Source organism: Centropristis striata, chromosome 14, assembly GCF_030273125.1.
Source record: "Centropristis striata isolate RG_2023a ecotype Rhode Island chromosome 14, C.striata_1.0, whole genome shotgun sequence".
Lineage (NCBI taxonomy): Eukaryota > Metazoa > Chordata > Actinopteri > Perciformes > Serranidae > Centropristis > Centropristis striata.
Genome location: NC_081530.1, coordinates 14,417,663 through 14,434,467, shown reverse-complemented (window position 1 = coordinate 14,434,467; position 16,805 = coordinate 14,417,663). Strand labels below are relative to the sequence as shown.

General features: G+C 41.5%; 1 protein-coding gene across 1 annotated transcript; it reads right to left on the bottom strand.

Moving 5' to 3' along the window:
- Positions 1 to 291: 291 nt before the first annotated feature.
- On the bottom strand, positions 292 to 16,562 carry LOC131984661 (juxtaposed with another zinc finger protein 1). The gene is made up of 5 exons (XM_059349566.1): positions 16,302 to 16,562; positions 7,741 to 7,813; positions 6,198 to 6,394; positions 4,152 to 4,321; positions 292 to 2,365 (listed from the first exon to the last, which is right to left on the bottom strand). The coding sequence occupies exons 1-5, from the start codon at positions 16,414 to 16,416 to the stop codon at positions 2,189 to 2,191; spliced, it is 732 nt and encodes a 243-aa protein (XP_059205549.1). The 5' UTR covers positions 16,417 to 16,562; the 3' UTR covers positions 292 to 2,188.
- Between the last annotated feature and the right edge of the window lie 243 nt (positions 16,563 to 16,805).

The following is a 16,805-nucleotide window of genomic DNA, read 5'->3' as shown; positions in this document are numbered from 1 at the left end:
TACCAAGATTTTACAGATCTTGGTTCACTCATTGGTGCTTCAGAATAGACATGGATTTCTTTCAGGGACAAACAATTGTGCTTATTTGTTAGGTAGCACACTAGTTAAAGGCATTGTAAGTACAGTACAAGCAAATGGTAGTTACTATAATCAGAGCAGGGTGATAAGGAATAGAAAGATCTAAGGGCGGTTTATTAAACCCCCTGAATGCATTAAAATGAACAAACATTTCTGCTTTTTTCCTCCTGAAGACTCAGAAGTGTTATCAAAAAGTCTGTTTAAAAAAGGTCACTTTGCCATGATAGCCAAGTGGTAACAGCAGCTTGGAGGACAGGAGGGTGTGTGCATGTCAGAGGTCACTGTCCCCGCTAAAAGAACAAAAAAAACAAGCTCGCGGTCGGAGCTTTCTACAGATTTAAAACATTATGCACGATGAGGGAAATTATGTCATGAATCGATGTGTGTTGGCACGCGGCGGTGGCGGCTGCACTGCACCGCTCTTGTTTTTCTTTGAGGCAATGAATGATGGAATCCCAGTCAGGGGCAACAAGTCGGCCACCTCTACACTAAAATGACGCAACACCTGCCAGCCGTCCTGCTCCACAGGATTATCCAACCAGCAGCCTGGCACAGACAACACAGACAGATCACAGTGACACTCTATAGGCTGATGACTTGCTGAAAAAATACGCACACGCATATCCTCATATACATCACACACACACACACACACACACACACGCATACAATGAACTGGAATGCTCTTGTCTACAACACACATGGATGACAGGTTGTAGATGGTAATCTCTTTGAAATACAAATCTTTCACACGTTATTCCTCTCATTACGACACAGAAAAGCATGCATGAAAACATTCCGTCGATGTACATCTGCACATTTTGGAGGCGCGATGAAGAAGAAAATCATTGCCACGTGGTTTGGCAACCTTCAGGGTGAAACCATTATGACTCCCTTAACCACCCACCCACCCTCTCCCCTCCCTCCGTTCCCTCCCCCCCTCATCAGGCACATGGTATGGTCAATGTTTGGCAGTGGAGAGCTGTTGGCAACATCATGGAGAAAAACAAAACAAAAAAACAGCAAAGATCTTGGCAACTGGAATACAGTATGACGCTTAACCTGCTTTCACGGCTAAGTCTCTTGAACACAGCTCTGGCACTCTGAATGAGGAAACACTGGTGATATGAATTACATGGATGGCTTTCCAAGGGGATGAAATGTCTAACATTGTTGGCCGTGTTCTAATACGTTCAGCGCTGAGTGAGCACCCCTTCCTGATCAACAGTAAAAAAAAAAATTTTTTAAAAAGAAGAAGAAAAAGAATATCGCACACCATTAAGAGTGTCAAACAGAAAGGCGTTTTGGCTCCTTATCTTTAGGGTGCGGTAAGAGAAAACTCTGAACACAAAGTCAGCCAGCTGTTTGACCTCTGAGGTGACAAAACTGGCAGCAAATGAGGAATTAAAGGAACACTTACTGATACATAGAAAAAAACAAACACTGGCAAAAAAGTATATAAAATAAAGCTTGAAAATAAAGTGTAACTATTTATGTATATGCTCATGAATACTTTTATATATTTTTATGTACACATACATATCTGTCTATTGTTTATATATCAATATATCTATTTAAAGTATAACTTAACTCTCGCACTGAAACCCAAAGAAGTTATTGCAAAAGCACAGATCTGAGCTCAGCGAACTCTCGGAATCTAACGGAAAGGGAGTGTGACGACTTCTGAGCTCAGATCAGGACTGATGGGAACTTCTAAAAGGGGCAGGGCTTGGTTGCACTTCCTGTTTCACATCTTCTGTTACGTTTCCCCTTCTTCTTTCATATCGTTTGTTTTTGTGTCTTTTCTTTCTGTTTTTTACAGTTAGCACCTTATGTAAGTCAAACAATAGAGAAAAAAATAACGTGATAGCATATACGAATGTGCAAATGTACAACAATAAAAATACTACAAAGATACTTTTTTTTTCAAAAATACAAGTGATATAACATGGATAGAAAAAAAACAATGTAACATACAAATGATTAAAAAATAATTAAAAACAACTTAAAGCACGCACTTGATCCTTTAGTGTGTGGGATGGGTATAAAAGGGTAAGGAAAGTCAGGATAGGGCTATGTTTTGGGGTAGTGATTGGTGTGAGCTCGGACTCTAGCCTTGAATCTTGCGCAGGATCTCGGTGGAGACAGGGGGGTGGAAGTTGATGGTGTGGTGTCTCAGGCCCTGCGAGGTCTTGTAGCTCTTGCCGCAGCGACACTTAAAGGGTTTCCTCACGCGGATCTGCGTGCGGTGGCCGTTCTTGGCGTGGTACTTGATACCGTTCACATTCTGAAGAGACGGGGAAGAGGAGATGCATTATGAAAGGGGACAGGATCTTGGCTGTTCTGTGGAGGATACACCTCAGATTTATGCATTGGACGTACATCTAATTCCCAGGAAGCAACATTTAATGAAGCTCATATCCTCTCCTGAGTTTGTCCTCATGGGGACAACAGTCTTTCAGTACATGTATTAGAATTGCCCCAGGGATAATGTTTTTCTGGAAAATGGTATCTACAGCCTTATTTGGTCTACTTGTTAAGAAAGTCCAACTAAATGGTACCTCCTCTTCAGAGCTCAACCTGTATATGACTCTTTTATACCAAACTACACAGGTTGATCGCTTACTGAGGTTTGCAATTAGCTAAGCTAACCGGCTGCTGGAAGTAGTCTTAAAGGGACAGTTCATCCTTCCAACACAGAAGCTAAGCAATGTTTTGTTGTGGACAGGGAAGCAGCAAAATGGATTTAAGCCACCCAAAAAAATCTATATCACTTTAAGTGCACTCTCTATTCAGAATAAAGTTTTATAAAAGGGATGTTGTCTAGAATATAAACAAAACAGAATGTGATAAACAACCCCAGTGTTCTGCAAGGTAAAAATACTGTTATTGTCAATGGAGTCTGGTGGCTTTGAAGAAAACATAGATGGATATAACCGTTTCAGTTCCTTGTTGCAAAGTGCCGTCTGAGAGAAATAGTAAAGCAATGAAAGTACGACCACAATTTAAAAAAAGTTGTTGCGATGTGTGTGTATTTCCAAAAATCAAATGTTTATGAGTTTAAACATATAATATACTCTCTTTATCCAGTTTTAATTAAAAATATGTCAAGAGGACCTTAGACTATTTTAGACAACATTACAACTTTTCTGAAACGGGGTTGTATTCTAAGAACAGTGTACAGTTAAACTGATATTTATTTATTTTATTTATTATTATAAGTTTAGCTTACAAGTTGGTGCTTCTGCCTGCTTCTCCAAACTGGAGGTATGCTGACAGCCATTTACTGGATGTAATACACTGAATTTGGATAAGTACTTCCTATAATCCCACAATTCCATCCAAACCATCTCTTTTACACAGATTAGGATCCAAAATCCTGAAATTTTTGTTTGAGAAATCTCAGTAATTCAAAATGGTCAGAGAAATGTTTACACTAGAAAAAAATGACCATGTGATAGTGAAATATTTTCCTCGTGAATTTTCATTAGATAGTTCATTTTTTCATATTTATTTGATTGGATCCCTGTTAGCTTTTGCTATGGTAGATTCCACTCTTCTTAATTACTACTGATTACAATAGAATAGTTCTGGAGTTACTATTAAAGTAAAGTTATTACAGGAACATCTTTATACCATGTTATATCAAAGCTGAACAATGTCAGACCTGCACCAAATTTTGGTCATACACTGAGTGTAAAACATCAGGTTGACTCATGTGGATCTGTTCATATCAGCAACAAATGTGACTTTATCCCATGTTACTGTTTTGGTCTGAAATGATTTAACAGGGACCAGATCCCACGCTGACGATTATTCCTAGAGCAGGAACAACAAGCTGAATAAGGCTTCTGTTGAGCGGTAATAAAATTAAACCAAAGCAAATACATCATGGTAGATTTATTTTCACTTCCAATTATTACATGCTGGATTTATAATGTGCTTTTTTTTTTTTTAATGAATTACAGACATGTGATACTCCGACAAAAGGTCCAGTGTGGACTTCATCCGAAATGGCTAAACCTCGTGTGTGGCTGTGTAGCTGGGGCGGACTCATCTGGTGCGGGCCTTACCTTGTATCTCTTCTTACAGCCGGGGACGGGGCAGGCAAACGGCTTCTCCTCTCCCCCGTTCATGCACATAGAGCTGAGGATGGACTCAGAGCTGATGGCGCTTTCTGTGGTCCACGACTCATCGCTGTCCGACTCCTCGTAGTCTACCTCCTCCTCATCATACTCACTGCCTGGAGGCATAAGAGACACGCAGAACAAAAAATCGCTAGTCAACCCAGATGAAATATGGATGGGGTTATGCCCAATTATAAATCATGCCCTGGGAATTTAGCAAACAGAACTGCTATGTAACTCTTTATTAATACTTCTATTCTGCTGTTATTTAGATGCAGTAGCAGGCGACATGCCACTGAAAGCACTGCTCAGACAAAACAGCAATGGTGTGCATGTGTGTGTGTGTGTGTATGTGTGTATTTGCTTCTGTGTAGGCCTGTGAGTCAAAATGCAGGGGTTGGCACTGAGAAAGAGATCATTAAGTGGGAGTGATCCCCATTGCTCAGCCTGGAAAAAGTGCTTTGCTAAGTGCAGAACATTTTCCACTCACATGCATGCACACACACACACACGCACACACACACACACACACACACACACTCACACACACGGACATCCACATACCACATTACTGAAATGTTCAGGCACACACACACACACACACACACACACACACACTTAAAGGCCCACTGACCCCCCACCATCTCACAGGAAATGCTGCACCTCAGCATGAGGAAATGGATGGCACCCTGGCACATGTCTAAGAGGGTGTGTGTGTGTGTGTGTGTGTGTATAGCCGTGCTGGTGTATGAGCCCAGACCTAACACCACGTTTGGAACCATTTGGGCTGGAATTGGACATCTGCTTCTGGGCTGTGCAACACACAGCCCCATGCGAACACACAGCGTGACAGCTGCTATGTAATTAGCAGAGTGTTGACTGGTCTGCTCACTGCAGGAGCCACCAAAGCCAACACACAAACAACACACAAACACACACATGTGCACAAACAGCAGTAGACAGTGGTTGGAGTTTTTAGCCACTTCGAGTTTCCGTTTTTTTCGTGATTCAAAAATTTGATCAAATATCGTCATGAAAAAGTCCACATGTCCAACTGATTACAAGATATTATTATTTGGTGAAAAGTCTGTATTTCCAAATTCAGTTTGAATTGCATTCAGAGTAAAATGAGCCACTATGTTCACATTAGAAAATAACTACATATTTACATTTTAAAAGTTTAGTGCTCATGGCAACTCATTCAGACTTTTTATTTCACATATAAGGCGAGGTTCCGCTCCACGTCTGGTGAGACGCCAGCAGAAAGACAGACAAATATCACAACATGATTTTTGGTTTCCATGAGAAATTGCAATCATCGGTGTGTGAATGAATTCCCAATGGTGGCAGGTGGGACCGTCTAGGGTAGCCTCTGCCACCAGTATGAATGTGTGTGTGAAAGGGTGAATGAGCGCAGTCTGTAGTGTAAAGCGCTTTGAGTGGTCGCAAAGCGACTAGAAAAGCGCTATATAAGTGCAGGTCCATTTACCAATTATTATTTTTGAAAAAAGCAATTATGTTTATTTAGCTATTTATTTTACCTGGACCTGTTTTTTCTCAGTTATCATTAAAACAATTGGAATCCATTGTTTGTATAATGTATAATAATGTATAACAAGGTGAAATATTATTGAATGAAGTTTTATGTATGCAATAGTAGCTCTCTGGGTACATTTGCATGGTGAAAAAACAGTGCAAAATCCACATAAAAAAAATTTGATTTTAATTCCGACTCATGCTCTCTTAGTGAATATTTTAAAGTCGCTTTTTAATTTTAACATTCCATTTACATTACTAATATCTTAATTTCCTCATCAGTCTGCTGTCAGAATGTGACGAATGAGGTCCTGATGACGCATCCATAACTGTAAGGTTTTTTCTGTTACCCCCAGTAGCTTCAACACCTCCATTCACTCCACAAGTGCAGCCAATTCGTCTGTCATTGTCTCAAATACACATTTCAACACACACACACACACACACCTGTCGTACCTGTAGGTGTGCTGCTGCGGAAGGAGGAGGAGGGGGTGATGGGGGGGGTGACGGGAGGCGTCAGGTTACCGCTGGTGTGGCGAGGAGGCGTGGCCGTGCTGTTCCTGGACACTCCGCCAGTGATGGACAGGGACAGTTTGGGCGTGGCTTTCTTCTTCATGGTCTCCTGCTCCCGCCGCGCCGCATCTGTCATGAACCTGATGGCATGCCAGGAGGGAAACTAGTAAATCCCATGAGGACGTTAAGTCACAGAATCTAATAGAACCATGTTGATGTCAACTTGAGCACCTTATAAATCATTCTACTGAAAGCCATTCAGCAACCACTTAAATATTTTTAATCCAACCAAAGGTTTTCATTTTATTATCCTTATCACTTCAAGGATAATTCTTGTTCATTATAACTTGGGTCTTAATTTTATTGGACATCATTTCAGTCAGTTATTACCAAAGTAATTGCTAGAATTGAAACACATGCATTGCTACAACAAAGTCTGATAGGGCAGTACACAAGCAGTGAGACAAACTGACGGAAACAAACATGCCAATAAGCCACATTATTTTGAGGTTAAACCAAAAGTGAGTGTTCATGAGATGTCAGGAATAATCCCTTATTGCACGGGAAAACTGTGTGATAGGAAAAAACTGAAACCAGGAAGTCTGTCTTTAAGCTGTGACGGATGTTTACAACAGACAGTTGGAGCACTGCTGGTGTTTCCTGCCCTCACTAACTCCATTTTAGCTTCCCAAATCTTTGTCATTTCCTTGGTTAGTGATATTTTTACTTAAAGGGGCGATGGCCGAAACAAAAAAAAAACATGAGCCCAGTTAAGATGTGATAACTACTATCGTAGTTTGTTCTTTCCAAAGCTGTAAACTGTCATTTGTTGCTATGATGGGAGCATGTAAGGTTTATGTTATTATGGCTGCTTTGTGCCCTGATGCTAAGAAAGGGAAGTCTGAGGTCTGACAAGACATAATTGAGTTGTTGTATGAGTAGCCCTCTTAAACATGCAGTGATCACAACATTGTACAGTAAATATGGGTGACATTTACAACCTCGCCACTTGAACAATTACCACAGAAAACAAACCTTACTCTCTCTGTCTGTTTTACCGTTATCTTTCTCAACATTGCTTCTTGGAGTGATTTAACGGGGCATTAAGTTGGACGTGACACATCGGTTCACCACACACAACACACACACACACACACACACACACACACACACACACACACACACACACACACACACACACACACACACACACACACACACACACACACACAGTAATCCTGAAAGGCTGCCTTTGGCTGTGCAACGAGCACTGGGAGTCAGGAGTGATTGTCTTGTGTGGTTTTTCTCTTGCTGGTCTGTGGATGAGTCACCGCTGTGTCTTTGTGGGAAGACATCAGTCATTTGAGCTGCTCTCCACAAGCCACATGTAGGCACGCTCACACACACATACATAAAACACACAGACTTTCACTTGTGGAGCAATGCTGCCCTCTATAGACGGACACCTTTTTGCCTGTGTGTGTACCTGTTGATGTAGCTTAGGGCCAGATAAGTGGGCTGCTGTTGCTCCTGCTTCTCCAGGACCCGCGGATCTGTGTCTGAGAGAGAGGAGAGGAGAGAGAGAAACATTCAGATTAACCACCGCTCTCTGTGGAGGGAAAATGTTGCATGAATACTCTTAGTATGTAGCTGACTCATACATCTATTCTTCCTGCCAGACTGGCTGATAGATTACTGGATGTTGCTCACACTGCATTCTCTGTATTAGTCCATAATATACGAGAGGTTTTCGGATACTTTCATAAGTGGCACATTAATACACCAATTATAACGCCAAGCCGCCTATAATTTACTACGATGGCCATTCCCAGAGTGACCAAAGGCTGATTAATCGTCGACGGAGTCTGAATGTGGCGAAGAAGAAATTTGTCCCGAGAGTAAAAAGAGAGCGACTTAGAGGCTGCAATGAATGTACACAGTGTATAACTGGAAACTCACACACACATACATGCTTTTTCCAGTTGACTTGCTAGGTCAGTAACACGACAGTAGGCTACTTCCACTGCCTGAGGGAAGCAGTGTTAACTTCAAAGCCCCACCTCTCACCCCCTGGAAAACAGGAGCAAGTGTGCATGAAAACACTGCGGGTGGGTGGGTGCATCTGTGAAGGACCAGTGCCATCAAGTGTTCAGTGGGGGAACATTTAGAGTTATCCACACACACACAAAATGAAAACTAGTAGGTTTAAGCCATGGCATGCATGGCTATGTCTGTGTGAGTGTGTGTGCATGTGAGCATAATTGCAGCTTTATATGTAATGGCTAGCAGATGTATTGCACTTCACATCCAAGAATTGGATCATCTCTGTGAAACAATTAAGAACACACTCCTGGACGCTCCTTCCAAATAATCACGTGTGTGTGTGTGTGTGTGTGTGTGTGTGTGTGTGTGTGTGTGTGTGTGTGTGTGTGTGTGTGTGTGTGTGTGTGTTTGGCCTTCTTAGCCCTTTAGTTTTCAGGCTTTCACACCTCATAATTAAAAAAGAATGCAGACTTCCCACAGTGCAGGAGAACACCAAGGAGACCAGCAAACACGAAAACAGCCTCGGAAAAAATGCACACTACTACTACTGCTGCTGCTGCTGCTGCTGTGTGGACAAGTCCTATACATTTGAGTATATGTAAAACAGTGAAGAAGCTAGATGAGGAAAAAAGATAGCAGAGGCATGCATCCACACACACACACAGGTTCACACACACAAACATCTGAGGTGGTCCACAGAGGTGGTCTTTGACAGTCTTTTATAGCTGAGCCTTAATAATCCTACCTGCTGCTCAGATGGAGAGACCAGAGCTCTCGTGCACACACACATGCACATTGCACGCACACAAACGCTAACGCACGCGACCTACACCACTGACAAGGCTGAGCCAAAAAAATCATGACAATAAGAGCGAGCAGCATCTTGAAGTCAGACCTCTTTAAAACCACTGAATTTGAATATTTTTCATAGCTTGCCCAACCTGTTTTCCCCGTCATTATTTTTTATTGATATAATGTGATGATGATATTATAAGAATGACTCCTGAGGCACTCTGAAAGTATTTAGTAAGTAGTAAAAATTTTAGTAAGTGAATGTGGGTAATTGGACCTAATAAGTAAGGGCATTCATTTCTTGTTTAACATGACTGAAACTGTAAAATAAGCTTGGAAATGTATCTGACTGTAATGTAGCCCTAAAGGCCAGCAGCTGTTGCACCAGCCGTGTGTAAGTTCAAATGTAGGTATAACGCAAGTTATATTTGCTCAAAGTGTGACCCATAGGTCTATAGTGGCCCTCAAAAACATTTTGTGCAGCCCCCAAATGTGACATGAATTGCATTCATTATATCTTAATCATCTGTGGTCTATTTTTATACTTACACTTTCAATAGCTTTCATTTAATGCTATCTAATGCGTCAAACTTTTTTCTATGCAGCCGTCAATCATAAGCAGGCTCCCTAACTGGCACTCTGTCAATCAAACTTTAAGCCCCCCCTGACGTAAATTATTAAGTTTTGATTTATGCATCACTAAAATAATAGAAGTTGCACCACGGAGATGAATTACAACATAACTCTAAGTAACAACTACATAGTAAGACGTGGCCCTAGGGCATGTGTAAATCACAAAACATTACAGAACTTTACTCACTAATGGTAAAACAGCAGTTTCTGTGACACATACTGTAGCATCATTTTATCATTAACCCCATTTTTTGTTATACATTTCCATATTTATCAAGCTTACTACGATGAGCTATGATGCCAAGTGGTTCATCACAGCTGCCAAGCTAATGTGTATGATAAACACGATGATGTAAGTCTATATTTGATTGTTGATTAGCCACTTGCCCTAGTTATAACTTTACATCCAAACCATTTTGATTATACCCCTAATATAGGGGAGATTGATATGGTGCAACCATTTTTAGTAGCTGACTTAGTTATGAATGAACTTAGTCACCCATTAAGAAGTTCCATAGACAGTAGTGTAGACCTTACACAACCTAGTTACACATAGCAAGTCCAAACCTGGGAAAAAAAATAAATGACAACAACAAAAAAGAACCCAAAGTTTTCAAAGTTTTTGCTTGTCCACATTCTAAAGATATATATGATTTACAATCACGTAAGTCTTCACATTCTAGAAGCTGAAGCCACCGAACGCTTGCCATTTCCCCCTGAAATCACTTTCAACAATCGATTATCGAAACTGTTGTTGATAAATGTTCTGTAGAGAGACGAATTCAACTAATTTTCCATCTGCAATGATACACCAGGGCTCCAAATTCTATATGCTAAGGCCTAAAATTAAAATCTCAGATTTTTTTCACACAATTTTTAGCGTTTGTAAAACTACAAAAGACAATTTATACATGTGCAAACCAAACTTTTTCTTTAAATAAATAAAAAGGTATTGTATCCCCGAAGAAAAAAAAACACTTAAACAAAAGTAAGCACATAACTATGAATTATGGACCTCAGTGTTCTGAACCGTAATAACTCAACCTAAAGTGTAAATCATTTTTAAACATCACCTTAAACCATTAATTTGGATTAATTGATAAAACTGACTGCCCAGCTCTAATGCTAAGATATATTCAGAGGAACCATGAACACTGTTACAGTGGCAGGCAGCTAAATGCCATTTAAGCAAATGTTTGACAGCCAGGCATAAAGGAACAAGTACCAGAAAAAAAATGCCAGAGTTAATAACTTGGGATGTACAAGGAGCTTTAAGATGAGGTAAGTGTGTGCATGTGTGTGTAGAGAAGGGAGGAGGGGGCAGGGTGTTGGTGGAAATGGAGTAAGCCAGGTGCAGAGAGAGAGAGCTGCAGTAAATGTTCACTGGCTTTATGACTTCCGCTCACCTAGCAGGACAGGAAGCTAACACACTGCTAATCCTGGAGCAGGAGGGGTCATACACACATACACACATACACTCACACACTCACATTGAGACACAGACACACAGTAAACTGCATTAATATCAATTTTCACTGATTTAATTAGCATTTTTAAGATTTAACCTACAAGGTGCATTACCAGCAGTCTACTCTGTGTTTTCCATCTGCATGTGTGAGTGTACATGTCTTAGTGCATGTGTGCTGCACATCCAAGACATTTCAGAGTCTTGAGGGTCTATAAATATCTCCCTTATTAGCATTCCTGTCATTAAAAGCAGCAACCAATCAACTTCTGCACCACTCATCTCAACACAGACGTCCATCTTTCACCAGTGGTGCTCTGCTGCCCCCTGCTGAATACACACCGTGTGCATGTGTCCACATGTATGTCCACATGTGTATAGGTCTGTGCATGTGTCTTTACATGTGTGTATATGTTGAAACCAGGCCAAGAATGCATGGCTTGTTTTGCAGACTGCTAATTAAGCCGCAGAGAGCATTTTAACGTGTTTCTAGAGCAGCAGGCAACCGGATGGAGGGAGAGCAGGAGAGGAGGAGGAGGAGTAGGGGGGATATGGGTGGGGGAAAAGGCAAACTTCTCTGTAATTACACTTCTCAGTGCTTGGTGGGGCGCTCGGGCCCTGCGACTTCCGAATGGTAATCTGTGTGACTGTGTGTATGCGGATGTATGTGTAGCGTGAAAAGAGAGGGCCTGCAGTTTCCACTTTGGGATGCCGATCCACTAATTGCTCCGCTACACCCTGACAGGTCATTTAGGAAGTATGGTGAACACACTCTCTCACATGCACAAACACACACCCCTTCCCGTCTCACACCTCTGAAAGTGGGATGGGAAACAATCTGGCAATCAGACTGGGCAATAAGGTTTAAATCATTATCATGATATTGACAAGAGCATTTTCTTATACTGATTCATATCACAATACAGCAAATGCTTGAAAAATCACATGTAAATTCTACTGAAACAATTAGTTGCCTAATCAATTGGTCGACAGATAATATATCAGCAAGTATTTTCATTATCAATTAGTAATTTAAGCAATTTTTAAGTGAAAATTCCCAACATTTCATAGTTTCAGCTCCTTGGTTATGTGCATTTGCTGCTTTTCTCTGTTATGTCATTATAAACTGAATATATTTTAAGATTATTAGACTGTTGGTCAGACAAAACATTTGGAGACATTTCATGGAACTTGGGCGATATGACTCTATGCATTGTCCAAATAATATAGGTTCTATCATATATGTTTTCCTGTAACATTTTATATCGTTGTGTCCTAAAACCAGCAAATAGAATAATGCTACATCTCCTGTCAACTTTCTGGTTGCAGCAATTATTGGACTCACCCTTTCAGCTTAGAATATCATACTACACAAAATAATTTCATGTTAAAGTCAATAAACAATAATTACTGCTAATTATTGTTGAGCCCAACTGGTAATTCCAAAGAAACTTATACAAAGACACATCCAGTGTGGTAATTCACATAATACCTCCATAGCTATGCAATTATATCTTTATTTAAAAAAAACTAACAGCAGCAGGGAAGGGTTTTTCCTACCTGTTAATGACAGGCTGCTTCACCACATTGTGTTTGCATTTGTCTTTTCTTTGAGCCAAAGCACATAAAGGAATAGAGCCAAACCTGGCTGGTGGGCTGAGCAATTACGTATTCAAAAGTTAATAATCTGCATGCTTCAGCAGGGACTGCATTATTAGAACACAACGCCGACCTGACTCTTCTTGTCGAGTAACACCTCAGCCTTTTGAATTCAGCTATAAAACCAATTCGAAATGAACAAAAACCTACGTAAATTCTGTCTAAACAAAGCTTAGGTGCTTGGCATTCCACCATTTTCGCCGCCACATTTTTCCTCCCTTAACCTTTAAATCTCTTCCCCACATTTAATCTCTACCTGCCCCCCCCCCAGCTCCTCTTTGTTAAGGTAAGAGGCAGGTATGTGCTTGTGCAGGTGGGAACACAGCACAGCGCTGCACAGATGAGCCTGACATCATTACATTCCTCAGGCCTTACCTAGAGTCACCGCACAAAGCCTTCGACAACAACCAAACACCACACTAAATGTAGTAGACCTAACCCATTGCCTCTTGGCTTCATGTAATCTAAACAGTGCGGGTATGTTATTCGAAGGCTGCTATCCTTTCTTCTGGGATGAGGTCAGCACTCACGACCCACATATTACCTAATTTTCTCACGGAAAGGATCACGGCAGGCTCATCTGGTTTGTTTGCTGCAAGCTTTTGAGTCCCGTGTCAGAGGAGGCAGGAGTCCAAATAAGATACAAGTTGAGGTCATGAGATACACAAGGGCAAATATGAGGCAAGATAAAACTTTTTTGGGGCAATGCAGCACATAGTAAGTCCCACCACAAGAGGGCAGCACAGTCTACTGTAATGCTTCTAGAAGAGGCCTACACTGATTTCTACACCCTGACCTCAGACCTACTGACTCACATTAACAGCTGTTTGTGTCTGATACCCTCTTGTCACCTCAGGATTATCTGATTTACTATTAGCGCCTGCTATTTCATAATCTGTTTTCCCACAGCAGGACAGAACACAATCAAGGCAATCTGTTATCTGCAAAGCCTCTGTGAGCTTATCTGACGTCTCTATCTCACGTGAAGGAACTAGGAGGATCAAATTATCTTATCTTTTGATTGATTGTTGATCACACACACTGCTGCAACCTTTCAAAAAAAAAAGTTAAAGGGGAGTCAAAGCTAAATGCCACCACCCCTCCTCTCCCACACTCTCACCTCAATCCCCTCCATCTGTCACACTTATCCCCGCGGTAACTGATCTGCGAGCCGTATTGATTAAGTTGTGTGTGATTTTGATGCTGCTGTTGTATAAAGTGAGCAGCAGAGGGGGAACTCATTAATCCAAGGGAGCCGGCTGGTAAACCGCCATTCTGCTCAGCTGACGGTTGGGGTCAAAGGTCAAGCTAAGAGCCAGATGGGGCATATATCATCGTGGGGTTCTGAGTGTGTGATTTAAAAGGCAATCTCTATTCTTGCAATCCTGTCAGTTTATATTAGGGCTGCCACCTCTTTGTCAATTAATCGGTCGTTTTGGTGTTAGTTGACTAAGATTAGTCATTTCTTTTTTTCAAGCTGAATTACTTATTTCCAACAAACTTGAACATATCATTGGTAAACACAAGATTTAAAGTGGTGTTTTTGCATGATTCTTTATAGAAGAACTAATTTTACAGATCTGTCGATAAAAATCAACTACTCAATTACTCAACAAACCATATAGTTTATACACATTTACTGCTTGGTTTGGGGTATTTGTCACATCACAGTGTTGATTTCCCACCATTTTTTGTTAATTTACAAGTGATCCCTATAGCATATGGCAGGATGAAGAGTGGTCCAAAACACCACCACCCACACCGCTTCACTTTCTCCTCACCCACAAACACAATCACACAAACCCTAACCCAATTTTTTTTAACACATCAGTACAGTCCTGTCCCCACATGTGATGTGACATCACACATTCGGTGTATTCGCCACAGCTGGCTTGCTCGGGAGCACTCTTTGTTAGTGAGACAGCAGGTGTGCAATAACTCAGCCAATATACTGCCCCCAACCCCACTGGAGACAGCCAGTTGCCATGGAGACTGGCTCAATGAAGCATCCATTCTACCCCCTCACCCCACCACCTCACCCGCTGCAAACAGTCTCCTGAGGATGGATACACGCCACAAATAACGATTAGCCCACATCAACTTCTGAGAGTGTAATTTGCTATGGTGGATTATAGGTTTTTCTACCAGAGAGGATCATTTGTTTCTAAGCAGAAGTGAGAGTGTTAAATATTTAACAAGCATTACATTGTACGGTACTAATTAGACTACATTTCAATGCTTTTTTCCTGTTAGATAAGGTTAATAACAAAAGAGCTTTAAACTCCCTTTACTATATTTTTACTACACCTGCATCTAAGGGCAATACATGTATTAGTGGGGCTATAACTAGAGATTATCATCATTGTTGATAAAAATTTTCTAGATTAATTGTGTGGCCGATAAAATGACAGAAAGTAGCGACAAATGTCTAATGTCCAAGAAGGAAATATCCATTTGAGAGAATAACAAAATGCATTTTTGCATGAAATATTACTTTAAAGATTAACTGATAACCAAAATAGCATTTTTCTCTAATCCAGTAGTCCACTAATGGCTGCAGCTCTAGTTATTAGTTAACAAAGCAATTATCTGTTTTGCTTTTCTTGAGAGGCCAAGGGTGAAAATAAGTAAATAAGTTGATAAATATATCGATGCAAATATTTTTTTTCCACTAAAGCACAACCTGTCTTTTTACCTTGCAATAAGGTGTAAAAAAAATCATAAATGTCATACTTTCAAATTATGACATTTAACCAGTGACTAAATCTGTGTAACAAAGCTGTGTAACGTCAAAGTGATTAGGAGTATACATTTACGGTACAGTACGGTACAGTATACATTTCAGGAGACTTTAGAGGAAAATCTAATAAATGGTGCAACAAGTTGAAGCTTGTGCATGTGGAAGTTAATATAATTATTTCATTACATGTCTGCCACAACTTGGGTTCAGTAGAAATTAGCTCAGTGATAATTAAATGACAGCAACATAATCGGAAAGCATTGCAAAAGGTGATGTGTGGATGCGTTGAGACACCTGAGGTGACAAAAGCGACAGACAGCGCAATACACAAGCGGTGCCAGGAGCCCCGGCTGCACTGCATCAGGCCTGGAAACGTAAACACAGCGACTCTTCACTGATGGTAGCAGTGAAACCGCTGCCTGGCCGGAATGCTAGTTACACCTATGAGACCTACGCGGCCCTCGAGTTACCGCTGCAAAAGGTAACTGTCATGGCTAATGCAAAATAAAACAAGCCACTCAGAAAAGCAGATTTTTCTAAGGAAATAAAGTCTCATGTTGCTGAACAACTCGCACTCCGACGAGCCTCGACGGAGAGCGAGCAGCAGGAATAGCGGAATGCAAAGCCGAGCCTATTTGCGTTCAGCTAACTAGCTAGGACGCTAGCTAACAGCAGCTAGCTGCCTAGCTCTGTCTCCCCCTCCGGCCCGACTCACCGATATGATTGTCCTCGATGTGGACGATGAGCTCGGCGAGAGTCTCGAACTGGAGACCGCAGCCCCCGAACCTGCAGGAATTAGAGAAGAAAGAAGCGGCGGCGATGCCCGTCATGTTTGCGGCGCTGGTGCATTCACCGGGTGGTGGAGGGGGGGTCCGGGAGCCGGGGGAGGTGAACGAGGAGGCAGAGTTTTCGGGTTCGGGGTGGGAGCGCCGCAGAGCGCGGAGCGGTGGAGCAGACACCGGGCGGCCAGACAGGACAGCGGCGGACGCAACTGGGAGGCAGGCGGGACGGTGGGGGTGGGGATGGGGGGAGGAGGGGGGCTGGCTGGTGGCAGTCTACGTCACGACCTGCCTACCTGTTGGGATCTGTGCCCCCGAAGATGTGACATTATTATTATTATTATTATTATTATTATTATTATTATTATTATGGAAGCCATCAAACACACTGAAATAAATCAAAGTTAAATCTGAGCACATCTGCGTGCATTATATCGTCA